At 39.3% G+C, this 26,571-nt stretch overlaps 2 protein-coding genes across 9 annotated transcripts in view; one reads left to right on the top strand and one right to left on the bottom strand.

Moving 5' to 3' along the window:
* LOC109461806 (von Willebrand factor D and EGF domain-containing protein-like) overlaps positions 1-16,234 on the top strand; it is a 42,484-nt gene extending 26,250 nt beyond the window's left edge. For 2 of the 3 annotated variants that reach the window (XM_019758244.1, XM_019758246.1), the window contains exons 5-24: positions 2,395-2,481; positions 3,146-3,538; positions 4,094-4,170; positions 5,442-5,505; positions 6,132-6,344; positions 7,090-7,304; positions 7,736-8,225; positions 8,660-9,034; positions 9,510-9,770; positions 9,950-10,064; positions 10,338-10,955; positions 11,655-11,774; positions 12,027-12,149; positions 12,471-12,584; positions 12,973-13,095; positions 13,254-13,292; positions 13,728-13,856; positions 14,004-14,134; positions 14,674-14,908; positions 15,564-16,234. In XM_019758244.1, coding sequence (XP_019613803.1) covers positions 2,395-2,481; positions 3,146-3,538; positions 4,094-4,170; positions 5,442-5,505; positions 6,132-6,344; positions 7,090-7,304; positions 7,736-8,225; positions 8,660-9,034; positions 9,510-9,770; positions 9,950-10,064; positions 10,338-10,955; positions 11,655-11,774; positions 12,027-12,149; positions 12,471-12,584; positions 12,973-13,095; positions 13,254-13,292; positions 13,728-13,856; positions 14,004-14,134; positions 14,674-14,908; positions 15,564-15,802 — 4,161 coding nt within the window. In that variant the 3' untranslated portion in view covers positions 15,803-16,234. The remainder of the gene's footprint in view (positions 1-2,394; positions 2,482-3,145; positions 3,539-4,093; positions 4,171-5,441; positions 5,506-6,131; positions 6,345-7,089; positions 7,305-7,735; positions 8,226-8,659; positions 9,035-9,509; positions 9,771-9,949; positions 10,065-10,337; positions 10,956-11,654; positions 11,775-12,026; positions 12,150-12,470; positions 12,585-12,972; positions 13,096-13,253; positions 13,293-13,727; positions 13,857-14,003; positions 14,135-14,673; positions 14,909-15,563) is intronic. The other variant, XM_019758245.1, reaches the window with a different exon arrangement.
* LOC109461807 (MAM and LDL-receptor class A domain-containing protein 1-like) overlaps positions 1-26,571 on the bottom strand; it is a 101,292-nt gene that overhangs the window by 41,614 nt on the left and 33,107 nt on the right. The window lies entirely within an intron of this gene.

The raw sequence follows: 26,571 nt of genomic DNA, 5'->3' as shown, positions 1-26,571 counted from the left end.
AGAGAGAGATATAAATATATGAGAAATATAAATATATAGTATATGACAAAGAATTGCTGAGGAGTAGCCTTTAGCGCTAGGTCTGCAATGTTTCTTGTACAGCAAAAGTAAAACCTCTCCAAGACAGGTGATCACCTTGGACAGGTGATATCCTTAAAGATATCCAACATAACTGGTTTCCAAGTAAAATGTTTTAATCTCAACTTCTGTACGATTTATCAGTTCTGTGGTGAATATATGTGGGATGGTGGCACATGGCTCAATTTACGTCGAACAAACAACGGCCATTAGTCAAGGCAACCAGCTGGTTTCTCCATGATTTCTCAAAAACTAATCTCAATAATCAACATAATCGAAAATTATATGGTCTACATCGGCAGATATCGGACCTTCGGCGGACCAAACTCACGGCTTACAGGTCGCCTAATGCTTGCTTTTTTGCGTCAATCAGCAAATTTTGGGAACCGGCAAAAACGGTCGCGATGGTCAGGTGTTGTCTCCTTAGCATGTCTGACTGTATGTCCTAGCTATAGATCACATTATCTTTCTCACTTGTGATACTGCCATTCCACTTTGACGGTGCACTCACGGCGTTATCTCTAGGCCTGTAATTGGCCAGAGCGCCAAGGTCACCATGGGAGCGCGATGAGAGAGCCATGAGCGCCGTCACCTCGGCGATGATATGGAACCGGGTCATGCAACGAGGACGGCGATGCAACGTTGAGCGCCGTGAGAGCGCTGTGAGAGCGCAAAGCGAGGGCTATGAGAGCGCACAACAGCCTTGTTTAGATACAAAACACGGCGACCTCGGTGCTCTCCCGTTGCTCTCTCCGATCTCCGACCAATGTCAGGTCACAGAGAGAGCGCTGTGTGACCGCAGTGAAGCTTACTGGTAAAATGGGGGCCTTAAAACTTTGTTTTCATAATCCAAATAATTGTTTTTATGCAGGATGTACAAAAACGACTTTGAAAGAAATAAAACAGACAAGACGGCGCTCTCACAGCGCTCTCTCTGCGACCTGAAATTAGCCAGAGTGCGGAGAGAGCGCCAAGGTCGCAATAGGGGCTCCGACCAATTTCAGGTCGCAGAGAGATCGCAGAGTAGCGCAATATTAATGAGAGAGCAGTAAGAGCGTCCTAGTAAAATTGGGCCTTGCACCCCTGATTTGATAATCTGATTATGATGCAAGAAGGACAAGAATGACTTTCAAAGAGTCAAAATGTACAAAATTTCTTTCTCTATTTCCTTAATTCGTTGAGTGAGCTATGAATTCGTTGATCGCTCCAAAACGTTGCTAACATTTGAGTTATTGGTCACGCAGAGAGCGCAGAGAACGCAGAGAGCTCGCCGTAGAGATTCCATTTATCGTCGGCGCGCTCTGGCCAATTTCCGGTCGCGAGGAGAGAGCCATGAAAGTGCCACTGGGTGAAATGAGGACCTTACGACGATCTGCTCTTAAACTTCCGTTCTGACACAGTGGACCCTATGCCATACGGGAAGACTGTTCCTTACCCACTCAAGAACTAAAACAATGAAACCAAAATTAAACACAACAATTATGATTTTTGTTGAATGTTGGCTTAACTACGTTCTAATAATAAGACGATATATCACAAGGAGAAGCGCAATCGTATCGAATTTTGTTAACGTCACTTACCTTGCTTTCAATATGACATTTTGTGAAAAAAAGTATATAAATATAAAATACATATCGATACAATTTAGCCTCAGTGCATACATTTTTGGGGGTTAGGGTAAAAAGCAAATATTGATATGTACTGTAAGTGTTATTGTTGGCTGTGTAACTTAGGCCGTGTCTATACGGAACCACCCAAGGCGCGATTCGGGTAACTCACATTCCTCACATCTGGTCCACGTGCCACACACACCTGTGAAACCGTGTCCGAACACAATACGCTTGAGCTACATTTATTGCTGTTTGATGATAGCACGCAAGGCGGCGTGTTATTAATGTCAGAGGTCAACGACCTGCTTGATGATGACCCCCTCCCAGCGTATCTCGGCCGAATGCCGACGTGGTCCCGCCAGAGGCGGTGAAGCTCGCCCTAGAACGGACACATTATTTGACCATTACTGCTCTTTAAGTTGCTGCCACGTAAAAGTTGGTATTGCATATAAAAAAAGAAATATCACTCCGTAATCCATGACCAGGCGAAGTCACATTGAAATCACATTGCGTTCAGACGCAAATCGCGATGCGGGGAAAGCGATTCGAAACCACCTCTAGAAGTGGCTTGGGATCGAGGCGCTTTCAATGTGATTTCGGAGCGTTCAGATGGAGCCACTTGAAACCGGCTTCGGGGTAAACCACATGTAAACCGCCTTGGGTGGTTCCGTATAGATACGCCCATAGATATTGATTTATTCCATAGATTACCTGTGCGGTGCGAGCTAACTGGGAGGGGAGGGAAGAAAAGACTGACTGGATCTCCAGTGAACCGAAATGGGCAGGGATTCAGGTAATACTTCTTTATCTATAATGCTACAGTGAGCAAGGTTGTTACCTGCACGAAATGTCATGATATTCAGGTGCAGGTATGCAGGTAATATTTTAGCTGCATTTGCCATTATGGCTGCCATTCTGTCCATGTGTCCGTTTGCTGGTAAATAAGATAACTCAATAACGGCTGGATGGATTCGTTTCATACTTGGTGCGTAGGCAGGTTGGTGCAAAATTCGGAAATGTGGTGATTTTGGGCTTCAGGGTTCAGGGTAAACTACATGTAAAGGGTGGGTGACTTCACTTAAACACGGCCTAACTATAAATAAAGAACTGTTTTAATGTGGATTGTAACTACAGCTGCCTCCGACAGGTGCTCTGGCAGGTTTAAATGTAGTGAATGGCTATAGGTTTTTGTGATTTTAGATTTTGAGCCACACTCTCACGTTCTGTTATATATTGGTACTGTATTGAAATTTTGGATTTTGATACCGCTTAATCTGGACATGCTGGTGTCAGGCATGTTGAGTTAAGAACTAAGTTATATCAAGAAATAGCATTGTGGGGAGGGCCTTAGTCAGCTTCTTAAATTGCGCATGATAAGATAATGCGTCGATAAGAGAACTCGGTGTATTTAATCATGATGAGGAATAATCAGTGACATTTGCTCTATTTTTATTCAGATTGCAACTCACCATCTAATCAATCTACCCCAAGAGGAGGAATCTTTCTATGAGCTGACATTCTACTCCACCGTGCCGTTTACTTGTTGGGGTGACAGGGACGCGGATGGAAGTTGCAGTATTGAAATACCGTTTTGGCTGGGGGGTAACGGAGTAGCAACTTCAACATGTAAATTTGAAATACAGGCCAACAAATGGAGTGATGACACACAGCGTGCAGATGGGCAAATAATTAAAATGAGAGCCGTAAAAGATCAAGACCAGAGGAACCCTACTCAAACAATGACAATTAATTTGGGAGCGCCCACATATCGTAATCCCTTTTTTCACGAACATGCGGGTTGGTTCGTACCTCATATGTTCAGTGGTTACACGCCTGAAGCCACAATACAGGTATATGGCATTCTGCTTTTTGCATATGTATTATTATGTATCTGGAATATTTGAGTAAGAATTAACAGAGTAGACCATATGCGAAGGTAAACATTATGCATTTGCTTTGCAAATATTACCTTTCTAGCGTTATGTTATATTATATTATATTACATTATATCATTTTCGTGAATAGTTTCATCAGGTTGGTAAGACACTGAGTAAAGAGACTCTATTTCCACAACCGAGTCTTTTATTCCGCCGACGAATCTGTGACCGTATCTGTCACCAGCCTCATGGCAATTCTGATGGGTTAACATTGCACTTCAGCACAGGTGTCGCTGCTATAGATATATTCCCAAACGTAAAATATTTACACAAATGTGTGACAGGGAAATGTATCTACAACGCGGTCCCGAACGTACGGAAGTTGGATATATGCATAATTGTGGTCAGTTACTTAACAAAAGCAGTTAACAGTTACAGAAAACTGAGAACAGATTCCACAATGTGGTTCAATTATGGCCAGAAACGTATTACCAACATCTCATGTCGTCTTAACTATCAACACTACAGGTACGAGTAGAAGATGCTAGGGAAGGGCGATGTACTTCTACTGGAGATCCACATATCAGGACATTCGACAATGGACCGTAAGTACTGTAAATCAAGCACTAAGTACTAAAGCATGCAACCCATGGTTATTAGAGGTTGCGTTTCATTATGGATGTAAATTTTACGTGTAAAATGTTGTTTCTGACCGGCATCGTTTTTGTAAATTCAAAAATTTTCATTTAAGCAATCAAATTTTCGGGTCTCACATGCCTTTTAGAATTAATAACATCTTATGTAATTTTTATGTAATTCCAATTTCATCGATATCTTTGCATAATTTTGTTTATGTACTAACATCATTGGTCAAAATCCAAGATGACGGACAATATCATCAGATTGATATATTCTGGCTATTTTCTTTAGAATTCCATGACTACTTCGATTTTTTTCAGATAAATTCATTAAATTTCTATTTCCATTTGTATTTTCGAAAATTCAAAATTGATGATCCATCATGATGGATAATTTGAATATGAATGACGTCGTTTTATAACGTCCATGGTGATGCTATGGGCAGCATACTTTAATATTCTATCAAAACACATTGTGTTAAACTTGTATTGTATACTTAAAAATCTTACGAGAATAACCAATGTAGAACTTTGGTTTAAGCCAAAAAGATCACATGAAATACGGCACAAGGCGTCATATTACACGTCATATTATCATCATGACATAAAAATTATTATTTATTTTTTTTATTAGTAGACAATCCTCTAAACATCTAGTGGTCATACGATATTCCGTTCATGAGTTGGGGGGGGGGGTGGGGGGTGAGACCCGAAAAAGCCCAGTCTATATAGGGTTAGCATTTTTTATATCGATAACGTTGACCCGCGAAGGACTTGCCATTCCTTTAGGCTTTAGATGTGAGACAGTGGTGGAAAATAAGTAAAGAAGATACCAGATTCAATTACCACATTCAAAGTCAAATATAATTCGAAGCAACGAAATAAAAAAAAGTTATAATAATTTAATACACCATGCTCTGTGTACGTAGTCATTTGACCAACCTTGCTGACAACATACATTTCATAGACAAGACAATTTAGCCCACCTTTTTGACACATGCTCGCATTTTTTTCGAAAATTATGTCATCCATATAATGCAATCAGTATCGCCTAAACATAATTTGACAAAGGTAACGGAACTCTTGTCTTTGTCAAAATACCATATAAGGGCCAGCCATGTACAGTTACATTAGCTAGTAAACAACTTTGATATTATTGATATTTTACCTCGTATTTTCGTTAATGTTACAAATGTCTCTTAACGCTCAATGAAATCGTGGTCATTTCTGTTGTCCAGTCAAGCGCACAACATTGCCCATGGGGATTTCGTCTTGTATGCAAGCACTGCAAGGGAGTTTGAGGTACGACGCATACACATATATACAGCGAACCCGAACGACTTAATGCAGTAACTCATTCACTCCATTTTCAACGATTCCCCTTTTAGTTAAATGCTAATTTTTTTTGGTAATAACCCCAAATAAAATATAATACCAAAACAACTTAATATACCGCGCATTCAATGAAATGAATTTCTACTCTATTTCAGTATAGACACAATGCACTTTAAATGCATTTATATTTATGGCTTCACCACACTATGAAGTATTCCCTCATGTTTCTTCTCCTCCTCCTCCTTCTTCTATTCCTGCAATTTCTTTAAAGGGATTCAACTCTGCCATTTTTTTACTAGATAACATGAGGTTTGGCATGAAAGTAGAGTTGCTCCCAAACAAATGTCGGCCTTTCTAGTTTTATTTATTTGTTATGAATGCTTACCAATCTAGAACAAAGATATTTAGATATAATTCTGGTACATTTTTGCAGGTTTAGTCAAGACATTGGACTTCTGGTTCTATATAACATGCAGTTGTGGCGTAGCTAATTCTGTAAAGACACAATTTATATTTTTATTTATTTTTGTTAAGAATGTTTATCAATCTAGAACACAGTAAATGTAGATATAATTCTTGTATTGTTGTTACAGGTCCAGTCAAGACATTGGACCTGTGGCTCTGCTGGTACTGTAACATGCAACTGTGGCGTAGCTGTTCGAGAGGCTAATGACATCGTCATCATTGATATGTGCCAATCACGATATGGGTACGCTCATCCGACAGTCTCGTACAAAACAGCAACAGGAGGGCCGCTTTCTCACGCCGTGACTGTTGAGAGGGATCCAACTGGCAAGAAGCACAAGGTAAATTGAATGTTGGCTTTTATCATTTTATTTCAATGTAATAAACTGAATTTTTTACACATTTAGTCAATTACAAATTGGGCGACCCATATTAGTCACTATCATATTTAATTTTACGCTATGTGCATTGTTATTATACAGATTGTAGTTTAAGAAAATAGAGTATGCTGCCATGTTGAGATTTGGGAGTTGATTTTGTATTAGATATCTATTTATGGGCAACAAATGCCGTGGCTCATCTGCCAAGTCTTCAAAGTAAAGCGTATTACATACTCGAATGTAGGATGTTAAATTGGATTAGACCGCATATAGAAACAAAATCGTTTACTGAATTATGAAAAATTCTCACCTAACAGCCGAATTACTTGTAACAGTGATTTGAAATTTGATATGTTGATGCCCCTAAAACTTTAATCATACCACTTTAAAATTGTGGCACAATTCCGAAATTCGGGCTTAAAAGTTGACTTGGGCCTCGAACATGCACCCCCTGATTAGATAGGGTCAAAACAGCAATTGCAAGTTATGGATTTCGGCTAAAGTGTAATTTGCGGCCCAACTTATCAACATAACTTTGTCTGGTCGACGCGCTAGTTTCGTGTCGATGGCCCATTTTACGTCCGCAGGCATACTGTATGCCTTTATTTCCTAAAGCGGTTACCCGTACTCGACATCAGAACCCAGTTGGTTGGATGCTCTGATTTGGAGTTGTATTTGACTGACAAGTAGAATCTTTCTCAAACAGGTAAGCATGCCGTCAGGAGCGTACATTGTATCGGATGCTCGTTTGACACACATGCAGATCACAGTTCACGCACCAGGAGCTGACTTTAGGAACACGGAGGGTCTGTGTGGATATTGGGACGGAGATCCTAGTAATGACCTGCGGATGCGTGATGGGAGTTTGTCACCGTCTCACACATGGAGGGACTGGCACCACGAATATTCTGAGGATTGGCGGTAAGCCCTTTAGTAACAGTACTATTTTATCCAGTTCATATACATATAGAATACTACACGGATTATCCAATATAACGCTCGTACAGCGGGTCGGATCGCTCGACGGCCGAAGGCTTGGACAAAGGGTGATGTGAAGTATACAGTTGTATTTCATTCATGTCATCCCCACCCGTTTTTGTTATGTTCTTTATCAAATGTATTTATTTTGATATGTAATGCTATCCCTGTCTTTATTTCAGATGCGTTGTTTATTCTTGTTTTATTTTTAGAAAGGGCCATTCTGTGTTTCTTCAAAATGTACATTTAAAACATGGTTTCTGATATAGCTATACCTTATTCCTCCCAAGTCAGGGTCCAAGTCATCAAGTTACTAATTTTGTACATTAAAAAGTTGCACCGTAATTTGAAGTTACAGCTAATTCTCTTTCTAGGGTCCGAGGTCCCAACTTTTTTCATGACGACTGCTTTACCCCAACTGATGATCCAATACCAAATGTAGAGTATTGTCAGTGCATCAGTGGCAACAGCCTTGAGTGTGATTTCAAAAAGCTTGTGAAGAGAAATAATGTAGGCAACATTCAGACAGAGATGACCCACGGTGGCGCCGATGATACCCTCCTCAGAGCTAGTGGAAACATCCAGTGTGCCCGGAGAAGGAAAAGGGATGTGGCTGACATTCGACTTGATCCTGAACTGTACACTGACGATTTGAATGAGCTTGGTGACTATGACTATGATCCTCAACTTAACTTCCAACCTATTGTCAATGATTGGCCAACGCCAAACTTTGGCATAACAGAGGATCAGGCAAGGGACATCTGTCGAGAGGCTGTGACGAACCTTACAGTGGCTACGGCATGTCGAGATGTAGTCGGTATAGACATCTTTTCCAAAGTTGACACATGTATGGCTGATATACAGGTAAGGAAATTATAATTTCAAAAATTGGCATATATTGCTCATATTATTAATTCATTACTAGAAATATGTCTTTGTATTTCAGCCATATCCAAATGTGAATAGCATAGTCCTTTATTCATAACGGCTTTTTAACACGAGCCGATGTTTCAATGACCATCTGTGATCTTCATTAGGACCGGTATGATTGGTTCACTGTCCACTGAAGCTAGATGTTACTGTTTTACTGTGCATTGAAGCTATAGGCGTTACTGGCTTATTATGCACTGAAGCTAGATGTTACTGTAACAGTGCACTTTATAGTACCACTGCACAGAAAATCTAAATAAGCCCATACGCCTATTTAAGCGTCGTGTTTAAAAACTTGCTATTAAATTCTTCATCAACCTAATTTAATTATTTACGAATATATAATAGTATATTACACGCCGTTACAGGTTACAGAGGATATATCGTATGCACTGTCAGCTGCAGAGGAGATCGAAGAAGAGTGCTCGGCACGCGCATATCAAAATACAAGTCTTTACGAGGTAAACGAGGATGGGGTTGCCGTTCCACCGACAATCATCACTAGTCAGCTCTGTCCTCGTCAGTGCAGCCAGCGAGGTGAGTGTGTTAACGGGACCTGTCAGTGTAAGGAAGGCTACATCTCGGCTGACTGTTCCATGAAGGCTGGGAGAGCACCACAGGTGCTGTCTCTACCAGCAAAGGGCCTGTGTGACATCCGGCATCGCCCCTGTATGAAGGCAGTTCTACTCGCTGACGGGCTGATCGACTCAGAGAACTTAACCTGTCGGGTGACTCAAGTCCCGGTAAGCATTGTTAGTTACATGTATTCAGACAAATCTAGATGTTACATCGGGCGATTACTTTTATATAGCATTAGACATGTTTAGGCCATAAGCCATGTTTCTTTACATTTACAAACTTTCATTTTGAATCATTTCGCCAGTAAACAGTCACCCAAGCAACTAAATATGTTTTGGCAATGGCTAGACGTTACTTGTAGCATCCAGTACAAATTGTCAGTGACACTGGTGGGATCTTAAGATCATCATGTTATGATGTTTTTTTTTTGTTTTGGACTATCTAAAATTTGTCTTCTCTTTATTTACATTTAACTTACTAGTTCGATGGGTTAATAAACCTGTTAATCTTTAGATCTCTTCAGTGTGATGAAACGACTAACCGTTACCATATCCAGTTGCTTATATAATAAGTGACTGTTTTTCTGCGTATCTTATTACACGACTGTCTAACCTTAATTGGTATATTTATCATTTTTAGATCCATAATGGGGTGCGGGAGGTCCAACATGACACAACAGGACAGACGGAAGGCCGCATGCTCAGCTCGGGTGAAGTCCGCTGCCATCTGCCGAGATCTCCTGTTGCACTAGGAACACCCGCGGAGAGAGAGGGAGCCGTCACACACGGGATGATGCTGTCTGTCAGTAACGATGGGCAGAGGTTCAGCCAGGAGCTACTCTTCACCGTGTATGACTCTGTCTGCCAGGAGTGTACTGACGGAGGCAACTGTTTCTGGAAGGTATGGTAAATTAAGCAATATTTTGTTTTTATTGTAATTTTATTTCATAAATCTTGCTTCCTATCTTTTGTATTTGTGTATCTTTAATTCTGAATGTAAGATTGATTACAACGACCAATACCAATCTGTGAACAGCAGAATTTATGTCATTTCTTTTTTTCTATTTCTTCATTTTAAAGCCGAATACCTGCATCATTCGGGGACACTGCTTTGCAAGTGGTGAGGCTGACCCTAACAACTGGTGCCAGCAGTGTCTGCCTCAGTTTTCTAACACCACCTGGACCGAGCGTCCAGGTATGTATATTTTAAATACGCTGAAGCAATGGTACACTTTGTATTTCACATTTTTCAAATACAGCAGCTTAAGGTAAATATTTCTCTTTTAAATATTACAGATACATGTAGTATACTGTCGTCTAATTCTTAATTGTGTTAAAAGATAGATAAACATATCCCAACCTCATTGTTTCCATCTTTTAGGCTACTTTTCAGGGTAATACTAAGTCAGAAATTTAAAGGTAAAACCACGACAATAGTACTAATTAACTTCCTTTTTTTCTGTATCAGTGAATCAAGCTCCGCGTTTCAACTCCCCATCAACCATCACGAAGGTAGCAGGAGAAAATCTCACCCTTACAATCGGCGCAGTTGACCCAGAAGGTAGGCCCCTCACGCTCTCCCGAGACCCCGGTTCACCAAGTCCCGACGGCGTTCTGCTGCTGTCAAACGGGGAACTTTCTTGGCATGGGCACGACTCTTCGCCCTTCAGCATGCTAATCACGATAACTGACGAGTGTGGAGCTTCGTTCCAGCAAACTTTCCAGTTCCAGATCATGGATTGTCCGTGTCAGCACAATGGAGTTTGCATCCCCGACGTCACCAAACCTAGAGGTCAGGGTTTCTACACCTGTGAATGTCCCGGCTACACTGGGCAATACTGTGAGACTGAGATCGACGAGTGTGCGGCCAGCCCGTGTAAAAATGGCACCTGCATCGACCGTGTTAATGGCTACAACTGTACATGTGACGCCGGGTCTACGGGACCAAACTGCGGCATCAATATTGACGACCTGTGCGCGCAGGGAGCCTGTCATTCCGGGGTCAGCTGTATCAACTTAGGCGGAGGAGAAGTCAGGTGTGGCAGGTGTCCAGCTGGGTACTTTGGCAATGGATATATTTGTGAAGGTACTTATCTTATTTCTTGTACACTATACTTTTTAATATCTTTCGTCTAAATGCATATATACACATGTTACACTTTATCTTAGGCCATGTTGATTTAATTATATGGATGACATCCTCCGGGAGCCCCAAAACTGATGCGCGCGTGCGAATAAAAAAAAGTTTTGCAAAAAAAAAGTTGTTTTCATTATGAAATCTACGTGGTCATGAGGGTTGAGCAAATGGCACAGAATATGGTTTGGCGAATAATCTAGTCTTCAAGTTCATTTCTTTACAATTTCGTCTTTTTTCGTTTGATTTTGGCATTCTACGACATTGGTATAGATTTTATTATTTTTTTTTGTAACTTATGGTATATTTTTGCTCATTTTGCAACTGTTTTGTACGATTTACAGTATGGTTGAAAACTTTTTTTTTTGGAAACGGCCGAAAATTCATGCGCGCGCGGATGTCATCCATATAATCAAATCAACATGGCCTTAAATAACAAAAAAATAAATTACATTGTTAGACCTTTGTGTAAAGCAAGCAATAGGTATTTGGGGGCCCATACTATATCCGATTCTTGGCCATCTGCTTAGTTTTTTTTAGATCAAAACTTTGGTTAAATCGTGATTGAACTTGTAATATCACAGTAGGTATGGTAATGGCTATGTATTCTTGGTTACACAATCACATCTTATTTTGTTCGTCTTTTTCCAGATATTGACGAGTGCGCTGATGCCCAGGCCTACGGATGTCATCACATCTGTCAGAATGTTCCCGGAAGTTATCGCTGCACATGTCAGCCAGGTTTTCTATTGGTTGGACAAGACTGCATTGGTAAGATGTGAACAGTTTTGCTCTAACCTACAACTGGCAACTGAATTTAACTGAGCTTAAATTGAAACATTCATTCATATACCTGGATAAAATTGATAATTTAACCCTTTCTAGCATATGTTTGCTTACATTAGGGGTCCATTAAATATCTACTTTATCTGTAAAATTGATTACTTTTCAGACAGGTTTCTTTCCAACAGATATTTCATTGTATTACATGCGCTTTCTGTTTTGTTTCTGTTATTGTTATAGATCTCGACGAGTGCCTGGTCGGCATTTCCGAATGTTCTCACATCTGCGTCAATACAAACGGCAGCTATACGTGTCTCTGCCCGCAGGATTTGGTTCTTGGTCCCGATGGAAAGGCATGTAGAGGTAAGCCACTTCACATGACTGTGCTGAGGGTCAGTAACTAATAGGATTAATTTACCCAGCACTGCACTAGGTTTGTGTATTAGGTATTCAGTATAGCCATGTTTTAACACCTGTAGGTTTAACGAAATGTGCACGTATAGCTTTTTATACTTTATCATACTGGGTAGCAATATATCATTATTATGACGAAGGCAATGGGGAACATGTACAATATGCATGTTCCCCATTGAACACCATATTGAACACCACGTAAGGTCACTAAAAGCTTCCTTTAACTACATCTCTTCTCCCAGTCTGAATGTATTCTTTACTTTGCCCTAGATGTTGATGAGTGTCTGAGCACTCCTTGTATGCATGGAGGTCAATGTCACAATGGCGACAACCAGTTCACATGTACCTGTCCTCGCGGGTGGATTGGAGAAATTTGTGAAGAAGGTAAATATGTAAAATACGTTTACTTTACAAACATGTCATGTCGCACGGATAACTGTATTTTGGCTTAACATTGCATGTCATTTGTGTAGGAACCCTAACCTTTCTAGAAATTGTAAACTGTATTTTGCATAGTGACTATGATAGGAGATGTTTAGGAATTGGACATAACTGGGCTTTTTTGCCATTCTGATTACCCTTACCAATTGTAGCAAGACTTATTGTTAAAAGCTTTGATGATCTACAGATCTGCTTCTACGAGTGTTGTTTCATGAGGAAACGTATGCACAAACCTCCGACTTGCCGCGTTGCCGCCATCACAAGTAGTTAAGATCTGCAAAAATACTTGATGATTTTCAAAAGGATGGTAAAAGCTTTTTTCTAATTCTAGACATCAACGAATGTGTGCTGACAAACCATGGCTGTGAATACCAGTGTACAAACACGCCTGGCGGGTATGAATGTGTCTGTCCAGAGGGACATGTGGTGGCAGCGGATGGTAAATCTTGTGAAGGTCAGATTGCAATCACTATTATCATTTTATAATCACTGTTATAGATATTGCTCTTTTTTTCATGGTGGTAAATTAGTGGAATTATCTAAGTTTAGAACATTTTTTCTCTAATCACTATTTTATGATGCGCTTTTCTTTTTCTTTAATAACAACGACGTCAGTGCCAAGTGAAGTGCTGACCACAGTCACCGCACAAGGTCATTTATTATTCTTTTTTTGAGAATCTACCACAAATTATCCATAAATAAAATAATAAATAATACGTATAATAATAATAAAACGTATCGTGGTTGTTGATGTGACAAAGAAATTGTTAGCGTACTGTCTCTGTTGGTATAATTGTTCAAATTACCGGTCTTTCTCTAGACAAAGAGCATTCGTTGTATGCATATAGGACAAGATGATAACTATTCTTTCTATAATGTGCACGGCTTATGGTGAAAATGTTTCAACTTATTTCTATATCATCTAACTGGGTTTCTGTGATATGGATAATAAATTCTATACACGCACTTAAACGTTTAAAGAATCACTCCGTCTTGTTAGATTTTTCTTAGTATACAAAATGTCAACTTTTATTTCTATTACTATTAATGGCAAATCTTTATTTCATTAAACATTGCACCATGTAGAAATCACAGACTGCAGGAAGACCGGCTGCCCTGACAAGCAGACCCAGGAGTGTGTGGAGGCTAACGGCGTCCATGTGTGTCAGTGTGTTGCGGGGTACTATTTGGCAGAAGGCGGAACATTGTGTAAAGGTAAAAGTACTGAAAACATAATCTTCTACAATACTATGCCGACTCCAAACTAAAACCAAACGAGGAGTGCCATGTATTTCATTTTTGTTGTAGTGATGCATGATGATCTTCTACATGTTTGTTTAAAGTACGTATTTGTTTCTTCAGAGTCCACGGCTTTCACTGGAGAGATAACTCTGACAACATTCAATGGGAATAAAGCTGTGTTCACTGCTGACGGGTTGGGGACCCCCGGCTCACGGGAGTTCATTGAAATGGCAACGCTACTGGAAGAGGCTGTGAGTTAAGTTTTAATTTCAATATGTAAGAGATAATAGTTGCGTTATTTAATTTCTATTGTGGTCAAATGTAGTGTACCATATGATGTATTACCAATGGTTTTTCAATATACTGAGAAAAACGGTATACAAGGTGTTTGAAAACTCGTAAAGCATATTACATCATAGTGCCTATAAATCCGCATTTCTGCTCTGGTTTCCCAGTCACTGACGAAAGCTAGTGGATAAACCTGGAATGTCTGACCGTTTCCAAAAGGCAAAATCATATCCAGTTGCTTCAGTAACAGCTTTTGGACATATCGTATCAACTGGATGTCTAACCTTCGTCGACGCATATTGCATCAATATTCAGTAATTATATTCTTTTATTGGTAGTCAATAAGTTATTGGTTCTCCAATACGGTTGCTAATAACATTTGTGTTAGGTCTTTATAAGAGTTTCCCAAGAAATTTTCACACATATTTTTTTGTACAATGAAAAAAAAAGACATTTTTCTTAAAATATGAATTAATTACGCTCATTTTCATCATGACCACAGCTCAATACCATACTCCAATCCAGCAGCCTTCAGGATAAGTTCCTAGGCTGCAAAGTGAAGACATTCCGACAGGGAAGTGTCATCGCTGAGTTCGAAATCTACGTCGTGGAGGATGCCGGGTTGTCTCCCTCTGACGTCATGGACGCCATCTTGAACGGCCTGTCCAACAACACGATCAGTGGGACCAACGGGGTGATCGTTGTCATCCCATCGTCTCTGCAAGTCTCTTCACAAGGTTAATATTTAGTTAACGTTTGTCTTTTACATGGATTCGTATGTTATTATTTGCGTCGATATGCAATTGCCAACACAATGAATTGGACTGTACAACTCCCGTCTTTGTCCAGAAATTTGTCAAGTTATGTTCTTCTACTAAATAGCGAGTCACCAACACATACTTTGTAAAAACCATTTGTATGTACGTAATTGAATAGATTGATAACAGATCAATTACGGGATTCAAAACATACGCTAGCCCCCCACTAGTTTGCTTTTACTGGCGTAAGTGTACAAGAAACTTTTTTTTTTATTCCAACATGTAATCACCAGACGTGGTAACGACACACTCAAGTTTTGTCAACTTATATTAATGCCACCACCAACACAGGGGACAAATACATGGCAGGGCAATACTTATTTACACCTGAGCTATGTGAGGAAAGTCGTGTAAGTTGCCTTTCGCAAGGGCACAAGATCGGTGGCATGTCAGGACTCGAACTCGGGACTCTTGGTTCCGAGTCGCGCACTCTGCCGCTACAAGAAAGTGGGGTAGCAGCTTATTTTAGACCTAAGTAGACGTTTAAATGTCATTTTTAAAAAAAAATTCCAGTCAATACCTAAGAAAAAAACTTTAAGTAAACCATGATTTGCCTTTATTATCATTACTATAGCCACCGATGCTCCTGACCAGATGTGGTACAACAACCCCATGTACCTTACCCTGCTCTGTGTTGGCTGTGCTGTCCTGGTCACTACTCTGATAGTGGGAGCTGTCTGCCTGCTGACCAGTCCTAAACGCCGCAGGAAGATGGTCGTTAGGGACAGCATGGCGGACATGGGCATGACAGACATGACAGGAAAGGACCAAGGCATTGACGGTCCTGCAACTGAAGATGACAAATACGAGTAAAATAATTGTCGACTGTTTAACCCCATCCTTTTGTGACGTCACGCAATACAGATAGCACACGTGACTTTCTATGTGTCAGGTTAGAAGTAGGAGAGTTTGTAATGCCTCTGTAAGTATGGTTGTAATACCTCCATATAGTTTTTTTTATTCCTCTTAATTCTTAAAGAAAATACCTTCATGAAGGTAATTTATCATCATTTACCCATGTCATTGAATATGAATATTTGTCAAAAATACACCACTAAAATGTGGAACAGAAATAATGATAACCTAGCAATGCTTGTTATCTTAATTAGCCCTTGTCCTGCTGGCAGTTTTTAAAAAGTATTTCCCCATAATTTCATGTCTTAATTATGTCATAGACCCATAATTTTTTTTGTCCTGCGGTGTGATTCATTGCACGAGAAATACCACCAATAAATGGTACAGTATGTGCAACCCAACAATTGTAGGGTGCCGCAGACCTAGTTTTTTAAAAATAATATATCAAAATCTATAACAGAGGCTTATTCATGTCATCATCGTCTCATTATAGTGAGTATCGTTTGATTAGTGTTTTCAAAATATTTGCGTGGTAATTTTTTCAACATAAGTGTTACGTAGAAAATGTGTGTGTACGTTCACCAATTTACCAATCTGTCGCTTTCATAACATTTGCGCTTATAAGGCATGTGAATGATTGTGTGTCACATCCCTATTTGACAACCCTATTCGCCCTAGGGTTTTCTTTTTCCTGGACCATCAATGTTGATTTAAATGAACATATTAACATATTATATGTATCAGTCCAGGAAAGAGATTGTTGTTGAGAAGATATTGTTCTTCAATGTAAAATCTGATCTTCCTACAGTGTGTGTGCAATGTGCAAACTTCCAACGGCTTACCATAGTGCTATAAAATTGTCGTTTTCCACGCATTGCAAGACCAGCCCAAGCTTTTTATTTACAATAAAACATGTCATCTTGAAGAGGCGACAGTGTGATTCATTAGAAATAGGAGAGTTATTTCTACAGGTGAACATAAATGACCCTGAATATTTTTTGGCTGCAAACAACAACAAAAAAGCGCTACTCAATTTGTCACTCTTTGCTGCTTTGGCTGCTAACACAGACAACGATTTCTGAAGTCAGTAGCATTATTGTAAATCTTCAACTTAAACGTATCCTGGTTACCCACTCACTCACTTACTCATTCACTCACTCACTCACTTACTCACTCACTCACCCACCTATTCTCCCAACGCTTATAGCATGGGAGCTATGAAAAGTGTAGATGCTTTCCCTGACTTCTTTGTTTATAGTTAGCTTGATTATTAGCAAGATAATGAAAGTATCAGGAATACTTTAATCACAGCAATTGGAACATGATTGCAATAAGTAAACAAATAAGGTCATCATGTGAGACATAAATATTAGAATCCTCGTGTGTAAAAATGTTTTTTTTTTCAAACATTTCCTTTGATAAAGGACAAAAATCAGCATGATTTCCAACTAACTTTTATGTAGACTTAATTTCTCTCATTAAAGGCCTAGATGCATTTGAAACTCCCTTAACTTAAGCACTGTCTATCAGAAAAATGTAACATACTTAAGGATAAAACATTAAATCAGATATAATTAATGGTATAACAGAGTAGTACGTAAATGTCGTATACACGTTTGAAATAACCTTTATATAGATGCTTTTCATAATACGAAACCCCGTGGAAACATGGTAGTAGGTAATTTGATAACCAGGTACATTAATTTGGCACCTAATGAAATTATATTGAAACTAGAGAGGCCGACATTTGCTTGGGAGCAAATACAGCATATTTCAGTCCATCTCCCTCCCACGCAAAAGTGGACTATTCCAAACTTACCCCAGTGTAAAACAGGCAAAGATTCTCAAATAAATGAATTATTTAATGACAATGACAATGACAATGATGTTTATTGCATATTCATGCCCTTCCGGGCTAAATGCATTGGGTGACCTAACATACTGTATGATACTAGTTACTAGTACGAGTACATAGGGAATTGTATAAGAAGAAAAACAAAACAAAACTAACATCTACTGTATACTATAATTCATCTAACTCTAAAGCTTACAATACTAGTAGCTTACTAGTTTCTTCTCTACTCTTGAAACATGCGTACACGAATTCACAGAGTTTCTCAATCACCTGGTGTTTAGACGATGACATTATGTATGTGAACAGTTCGTCGTTTGTTAACTTTGTAACTCTCTGGCCCAGTTTAATAGTGTTAAAGAGAGAGATGCGTAGATCTCTGTACAATGGACATTCCAGGATAAAATGTTTTTCATCTTCTATACAATTATTTTTACAGAGTTCACAGAGCCTATCATTCGGAGGAGTCCGGCTGTATCTACCAGTTTCAATGTGTAGTGGATGGTCGCTAATTCTTAGCTTAGCCATGGCTCGGCGAAAGCTGAAGTTTTCAATGTCCAGAAATTTTTCTCTTTCATATGACTGTTTGAATTTTCTGTAAGTTCTTAATTTGTTTCCTTGATTATCTTTTTATATATCTATATAGTAGCTATGTAATTGAGAACAAAGATGCAAGAACAAGCACATTGAATCTCGAAAGCTTTACTAGTCTTATTACTGGTATGCAAATACTAACAATGATGAGATTTGATACATTTTGAAGGTCTTAGGCACATAAAATTGAATGTGTGGGTCATTCCGCACTTACGTGCAATGTGACCTCAGGTAACCCGCAATGGAACACGTGTTCCATGGCCAACGGCAGATAGAACAGGCCATTCTTTAGATAGAACATGGAACGGCCAGTGTTCGAAATACTTTTTTTCAGGTACGTGAAAAATTGCACATTGGCAAAATTTTTAGGTGCAATTTGAAAAATTTATGTGCAAAATTATATTTAGCCTTGCATCTTTAGGTTTGCAACTGTTTTACTGTGTATTAACATTCTTAGCCTGCCACTGCATATAGAAGTTTTAGTATACATTGTCACGAATACATGTCACGAACACTACAGTTGGAACTTCCACATCTTATACGGCACATAAAGAAAATTTACCAACAGTATGCGAGCAATAAATTTCATTTATTTTGTATATTTGTTTACCTTGAATATCGTGCATGATATAAGGAAAAAATACTGCTTAGAAAAAACAACGTAAATTTTTGCTTCTTGGCGCTCCCCTCCCCCTCCTCTGGGGGCGCGTCGTCAACATCGGCCGCGGCCGCGGGATCCTCGGAGACGGTGGACCCGGTGGCATCTCCCGATCCACCGCCCCCGGCTGCACCAGCCTCTGGTCCACCGCCACCGGCTGCACCAGCCTCTGATGCCGGCTGGGCCCGTGAAAAGAACTTGAAAATCGACCCCTTCTTCGTGGGCCCTTCTTCATGCTTTACAAATTTCCTGGGTAGCACTGAATGCTGGGAAATCCGAAAACTCTGTTTTTCACCGAATTTCACCGAAAATTGGACGAAAAAGCCGAAATTACTCTGCCGAAGGACTTCGTCCCACATCGGGCAACAAGTTTCGCGGGTCTCACCATATTTGGTAAATCAGCTACGTAGGCCTTCGCGTCTTGCCATATTTGGTAAATCATTACGTAGTGCCTTCGCGTCTTCACCTGGGGACGAGAGCAGCTTGTTCCCAGGATGTTCAGTAAGGAAAACAATATGGCTGCCATGCGCCCAGTGCGATGCCGACACAGCAAGAAACTTCGGAGATACGCAGTGCAAACATGATATATCGGTATTTTCCAGGTGCAAAATTGCACATTCAAAATATTTTTAGGTACAAATCTTGAAAATTACGTGCAATTTGCACATTGCACCTTTGTATTTCGAACCCGTTCAACGGGTATAGCACATTTAGCCCTTTTTTTTGCTGAAAATAGCCATTAAAGTCCCCCAAATGAGTCATTTGGAAGTGGTGTATGCCAAATATGTGACTGCTATTCTGTAGACACATGTTCAAGGTACCCTCATACCGAATTTCAGATCATTTGGTTGTAAAACCAGGGCTCAGGATCCAAAAATCCATTTTTTGGCGAAAAATGCCCCAAAAAACCTTCATAAAAATTTTTCAAAGGCATGTATCAAAAAATGAAAAAAAAACGCCTGGGGGTATTGGCCCACTCTACCTCCATGCCAAATTTCAAGTCATTTGGCTGAATGATGGCGGAGTTGAATCCCTTTGACTGTTTGGCAGGAGGAGAAGGAGAAGGAGAAGAAGAAACATGAGAGAACACAATATATTTCGTCGATACCATGGTATGGACTGAAATATAATCAACATTCAGCATGACGCTTGTGACGTCATAAAAATAAGGACGACTTGGGGGTACCCGGGTACACAAATCCGGCACTCACACATATCATACAATACAATGATTATATTCCATGTTGTATAAGATGGAAGAAGATTATATTCCATATTGTATAAGAATTTTAAAAAGAAAATTTAAAACGAAAGATGGATAATGATAATGTTATTATGTTACAATGGCCGATTCTTATATATTTATGGGTTCACCACACCACGAAGTGGTGGTGAACCCATATTGCTTTTTCTGATGTTTCTTCTCCTCCTTCTCCTCCTTCTCCTGCCATTTTTTAAATGGATTCAGCTTCTTCATTTTAGGGCCTAAGGTCCTGAAATTTGGTATGGAGGTACGGTGGGCAAATACCCCTAGGCGTTTTTTAAATTTTTGTGATACAGGCTTTTAGAATGGTTTTATTTGAGTTTTTTGGCTGTGTTATAGCAAATGTATTACTGTGTTAGTGTGCCATGTTTACCACGTCTGGGCATGAGTCATCACAATGGAATGCAGGGCATCAACCAATAGGCATGCAGCTTTTCTCTATACTTCTTGCTGATTGGCTGTTGGGATTTAACTTGATTAACACCTGCACAGAGCATTTCCACCAGCACAGAGCATTTCTTGCTGATTGGCTGTTGGGATTTAACTTGATTAACACCTGCACAGAGCATTTCCATACTGACAGTATGTCTTTATTCAAGTGTTTTGGTAGGTATTTCAAGCTTTTCTGCTCCAGCATTGGAATGCGGGGCATGAACGTTTTTTTATTTATTTTGAAAATCAACAGTTTGCATTATGCAATTAAAAATCCTAACCAATAAAGTAGGGAATAGCTATCCAACTGTTGTTTTAGTTGTATGTTACTTCATATTATAGTTATATCAATGTAAATCATTGTTTTCCCTTGTGTTTCTCATTCTTTCCCTGCCATGTCGTAAAAAGTGGTGAACCCATCGCTGTATTTGCTCCAAAGCAAATATTGGCCTTTCTAGTCATATATATTCATTCTCAATATATTGTTCCGTATAATTAAGTGTATGGTTTACAGATTCTTGTATAAATATTAAATATATTGTATGTACTTGTCTCTAAGACTGGTACGGTACTAGTACACCTTCAAAGTACCATAACCAGGGTCTAAAAATCGAGTGCATTTATAACAGGAAAATACCTCTTAAAGTTCTTTTTTCTGTGTGTAAACATTCGAGAAAAAAAGATTTTCTTTAAATCTGGTAAAACAAATAAGGCAAATCGTCTTAATATTATAATTATCTCTCACAGAAATATGTCCACTTGCTTTCATTTAATCTTGGTTTCTATTCTTTTTTAGATTTTTATTCGACTAATAATATAAAGAGCAATTACGAAACATGAAGACCTCCTCGCGGAAGGATATCTCCTTCCCCGGAGGTAACAATTGATTGTAAGGTTGATAATTGGACTGATGATAATGATCGATGGTGATGATGATAAAATTAAAATATGTTTTTTTATAGGTGAGCCTGAAAGTCCTTCTGGGGCTTTATCATCTGCAGCAATTATTGCGATTGCCGTAACGGCAACAGTTGTCGTTTTGGGCATTATCGTCGCTTCTGTTCTCACTGTATACTGTAAAACGGCAAAATATCAAAGGTAAGTTCTTTGTGAATAACAAAGCTCACATTGCTTTATTGATGGATAGATGTAGTTTTGTTTGTTCACCTTGGAGAAAAGTTTCGATGATATTTGACAATATACACTTTTAACATTGTATTTAAATAGTTTTATTTGTCGTTTTATTCATTTTTTATATTCCTTTTTAGAAAACCATCTCCAGACACAAAGGCGTGATAGGATGAATCGCTTAAATACAAGTAACGACTCAGTTCAAAGCTTACTGTTCAACAATTGTAACATGTGCAATGTAAAACAGACCATTGTATAAGAATACTAGTTATATTGTTTTGTACACAGATTAAAAGCTGTACAATACTGGTGGCAGTAACAATGTGGCCATGCCCGACACAAATGTACCATTCAATTATCACTAATAGAATCATGAGCCAAAGGCTTGTTACTTTAAATACGTCTTCCTCCTTATGCTATGTATGTTTACGTACACACTGTTACATGTATATATCAAGTGGCGATATATGTTAAAGGATATGTTTAAAAATATGGTTTCGGTATGTGGTAGAATTGCGTTTATTTTATCTTTGCTATATTTGTTGTAGAAAATCTTATGCTAAAATCAGAATGGCGGGACATTAAAGTATATTATTGCTTATGCATATTTTAGTCTTATGTAACAAAACATATCTCTTTAGACTGTCATTTTGCTAAACGTAAAAGAGTTTGGACTGTCATCGTGAAATCAGGCATATACAATGTACATACAAATAGGCTAGACTGTGAAAGTGCTAACGTTTCACAGTTTATTGTGTATTGTTTGTTCAAATAATTTTTGTAACATCACTAGGAAATAGAAACATCACTAGGAATAGCTATTTCTTCAACTGTTCCATCTGTACTGAATGTGAGGTACCGACGTTAATGCTGTATTTATGTGTGTTTTTAATCTTGCACATGGTCATAAAGAACTATTTTAACCTTGCTACTGTTACAAAAGACTAGAGTACCACAGAGTTATAAACATAAATTATTTGAAGTGAGAAATAAACGCTTTGCTTATCCTTTTAATAACAGTTGATTTATAAACCCAACAATTTAATAACGTATAATAAGACAAGTGCAACACCTGAAGTTTTCACCTCTATTCAGGTTAATACAAGTGCCCGTAATAAAAGTCCTGTTGTCAATAAGAAGAAAATGCCATTTTGGCTTTTGTGTCAACATGCCACTGGTTTATTTGATGTCGCCCTTTACCTTTGACTTGTGTACATAAAGAACATGGACTGCAAATACATTCTCGTTGGGTCGTGTGTCGTAGCGACTGCTCGACTCGGAACCAAGTGGTCCCGGGTTCGAGTCCTTTCATGCCACTGATCTTGTGCCCTAAGGAAAGGCACATTCAACGACTTTCCTCACTTCGCTCAGGCGAAGTATTGTCTCGTGTTGAAAAAAATTGAGTGTGCCGTCACCACGTCTTGTGATTACATGTTGGCAAAACACACACACACACACACACACACACACACACACACACACACACACACACACACACACACACACATTCTCCAAAGTCGCTGTATGGAAGCGGCCCATGCTATTGTACCCACAGTTCTGGGGATAAAGGTTGTAGCTAATTACTTAAAAGCTAACCACCTAACTGTAGATAACCGATTAAAGGACGCACTTTGCAATTACCGCAAGTGCCCCCCCCCCCCTCCCAAGGCCCTCATTCGTAAAGTACGTACACAGTAGCAAGGTTTATTTACAAAAGTATCGCTGTTTACATAATCTTTGCACATCTAACTACAAGCGGTGCCTAAAGCTATAGTTGAAAGGTTGCCCCTATTGTACCGTGTCTAAACTGTGAATACATGAGTTTCGTTTCATTTTACTACAAATATTTTTGACTTCGAAGTTTATCGATTGACGTTAGTATCAGGTGAACGATGAACTTCCACACAATTTTAATCTATTTTCAACAGTTAACATCCGTCATCGGAGTAGTAGGCCTTCATGAGTCTGAGTGCGAGGAGCTTGGTCTATTGTCATGACTCGGGTCTCTGTCATTTGCCCTTTTCTGTCGCCTTTGGCGAAACTGGTCAATTTCCTGTCGAAGATCGTTTACTGTCTGAAGGTCAAGTGTGCTAACCTTCATGTTTGGTGTACAGCCATTTCTTTCATACCAAGCTGTTATAGCTGCCCTGTCATAGATACAGCCGTCATTAGAACGTACTGGTTCTCTCATTACACTGTTGTTGATAGGACAGATATACTTACTGGGAACAAGTTCATTTGACCTTGTATTCTCGTAATCCCCCTCGCTCCGGAGAGCTGACAGAATAGCATGTGCCTTAGCTAAGGGTATGCCGATGTTGATGAGGTCTACCTCTGTACAGGACTGGAGGGTTTCATAAGTAAACTGATTCTCTGCCATGATGTTGATGTAGTCATCGAAGCCGTTTATCTAAAGGAAGTTTTTAAGTCGGTCATCTGAAAACAACACATTAAGGCATAAGTTACCAGAAAATAATCGTCTAGGCTAAGGTATAGAGTAAACTCAGAAAGTCCATTATATTATGGTCTTGGAAAACAATGATACATGTGTTTCCATTTGTATAATCTTGCGTACGTCTCGGATAAAGATAATTATGGGTTCACCACACCACGAAGTGGTGTGTGGTGAACCCATATTGCTTTTTCTGGTGTTTCTTCTCCTTCTCCTCCTTCTTCTCCTGCCATTTTTTAAATGGATTCAGCTTCTTCATTTTAGGGCCTAAGGTCCTGAAATTTGGTATGGAGGTACAGTGGGCAAATACCCCTAGGCGTTTTTTAAATTTTTGTGATACAGGCTTTTATAATGGTTTTATTTGAGTTTTTTGGCTGTGTTATAGCAAATGTATTACTGTGTTAGTGTGCCGTGTTTACCACGTTTGGGCATGAGTCATCACAATGGAATGCAGGGCATCAACCAATAGGCATGCAGCTTTCCTCTATTCTTCTTGCTGATTGGCTGTTGGGATTTAACTTGATTAACGCCTGCACAGAGCATTTCCACCTGCACAGAGCATTTCTTGCTGATTGGCTGTTGGGATTTAACTTGATTAACACCTGCACAGAGCATTTCCATACTGACAGTATGTCTTTATTCAAGTGTTTTGGTAGGTATTTCAAGCTTTCCTGCTCCAGCATTGGAATGCGGGGCATGAACGTTTTTTTCTCTTTGAAAATCAACAGTTTGCATTATGCAATTAAAAATCCTAACCAATAAAGTAGGGAATAGCTATCCAACTGTTGTTTTAGTTGTATGTTACTTCATATTATAGTTATATCAATGTAAATCATTGTTTTCCCTTGTGTTTCTCATTCTTTCCCTGCCATGTCGTAAAATGTGGTGAACCCATCGCTGTATTTGCTCCAAAGCAAATATTGGCCTTTCTAGTTAACAATGTTTTGTTAAAATTTATAGAAACACCTCATGGTTATTGATTTGACCCTGCCTTATCGTTTGAAAATTTACCTATTGCTGCACAGGTCGTGGGATTTAACAATGGTGATGAGTGCCGGGAAAGTTTGGTGAAATTTACACATTTGATGCCTTATGTAATTTCCATCCATCCGTCATGAATAAGGCAAACGTGTCAAGCACAATTGTCTGAAATCTCAAACTCAGTTGTTTATCTCGCATTTTCTGGAGTAAACCTTGCGTTTGTATCTAAGCTATTACCTGAAAGAGATGAATAGTTTCATAAGATGCAATATAGGGAATACAACAGTGATGATTCCACCAAGTAGAGCTACATTGGTATTATTTATCACCTAAAGCAACCACACTTGTTCCAGCATTACCTGACATTTATTGTAATTGGTAAATCCCACTTTTCTATAGTGTACATTAAAGGCCTAATTATAAATACTACTCTGTGAGAAATAAGTGCACAATAAGTATAAATTACCAACGAGCATGGTGTAATTGTTCTCACAGGCCATGTCGGACTTCCCAGTTTCTGCCATGTCTACAGGGCAAAGGCCACCAAATGGCGCATGCCCAGAGGGTCCAGTCTGAGACCCCTTTGAGTGAGTGCAGCCAAACCAACTGAAAAAGCCTTTTTCTTGGTATGTGTGGATAAATGCTGGCATTTTCCAGCTGGAGAGTTATTTCTATTTCTATTAACTTGAAAAAAACTGGCTGTTAGGTTGTTTTGGCTGCTTGGTAGGTTCTAAAACTAATCCCATCTTCTTGTCTTTTGGTGGTCTTCAAGGGGGTCAGAGGTCATGCTGCCAGTGTTTGCATTTGCCGGGCCAGGGTTTCGCTGGTCAAAAAGTGAAATTTTTGGACTAAATGGACAATTTGGAAGTTGGACTACCCTGTCAATATGTGTTTGCAATAGTTGAACACTCAAGTAGGTGATTGTTGACAGCTCAGTTCTTAGATGTTTCCATATATTCCAATAGGGGCTGGAATTAGTAGGCTGTGCCCTGACAGAACTTTAGGGAGGGGGGTCAGATTGACCATTGTAGCTTATATTTGCCTAAATTGGTTCTTTGGGTTAGGAGCAGGCTCCAGGTGACTCACTGGACTCAGATTTGCTAAAAAATTCTTTGATTTTAGTGTTTTTGACCATTTTTCTTAGATTTTGTAGCCTTTATTGACAGTGCAGTATGTGCTGTCCTTAAACAGTTTAATAGGCAAATCTAACATCTTTAAGATGCACCTTTAGATGCCTTAGTGGAGAAAGGTACTCAGCTAATGCCAGGGCCAGCAAATTCTTACTTTTTCCTCTGTGTTTCTTACTTTTATCTCAGTAATATGGACCCCACCAATAGGCGCAGACCAGTGCTCTAGGCCAGGA

Source organism: Branchiostoma belcheri, unplaced genomic scaffold (assembly GCF_001625305.1).
Source record: "Branchiostoma belcheri isolate BF01 breed outbred unplaced genomic scaffold, Haploidv18h27 scaffold96, whole genome shotgun sequence".
Lineage (NCBI taxonomy): Eukaryota > Metazoa > Chordata > Leptocardii > Amphioxiformes > Branchiostomatidae > Branchiostoma > Branchiostoma belcheri.
The sequence above is the reverse complement of the archived record's forward strand: the minus strand, read 5'-3'. Positions and strand labels throughout refer to the sequence as shown.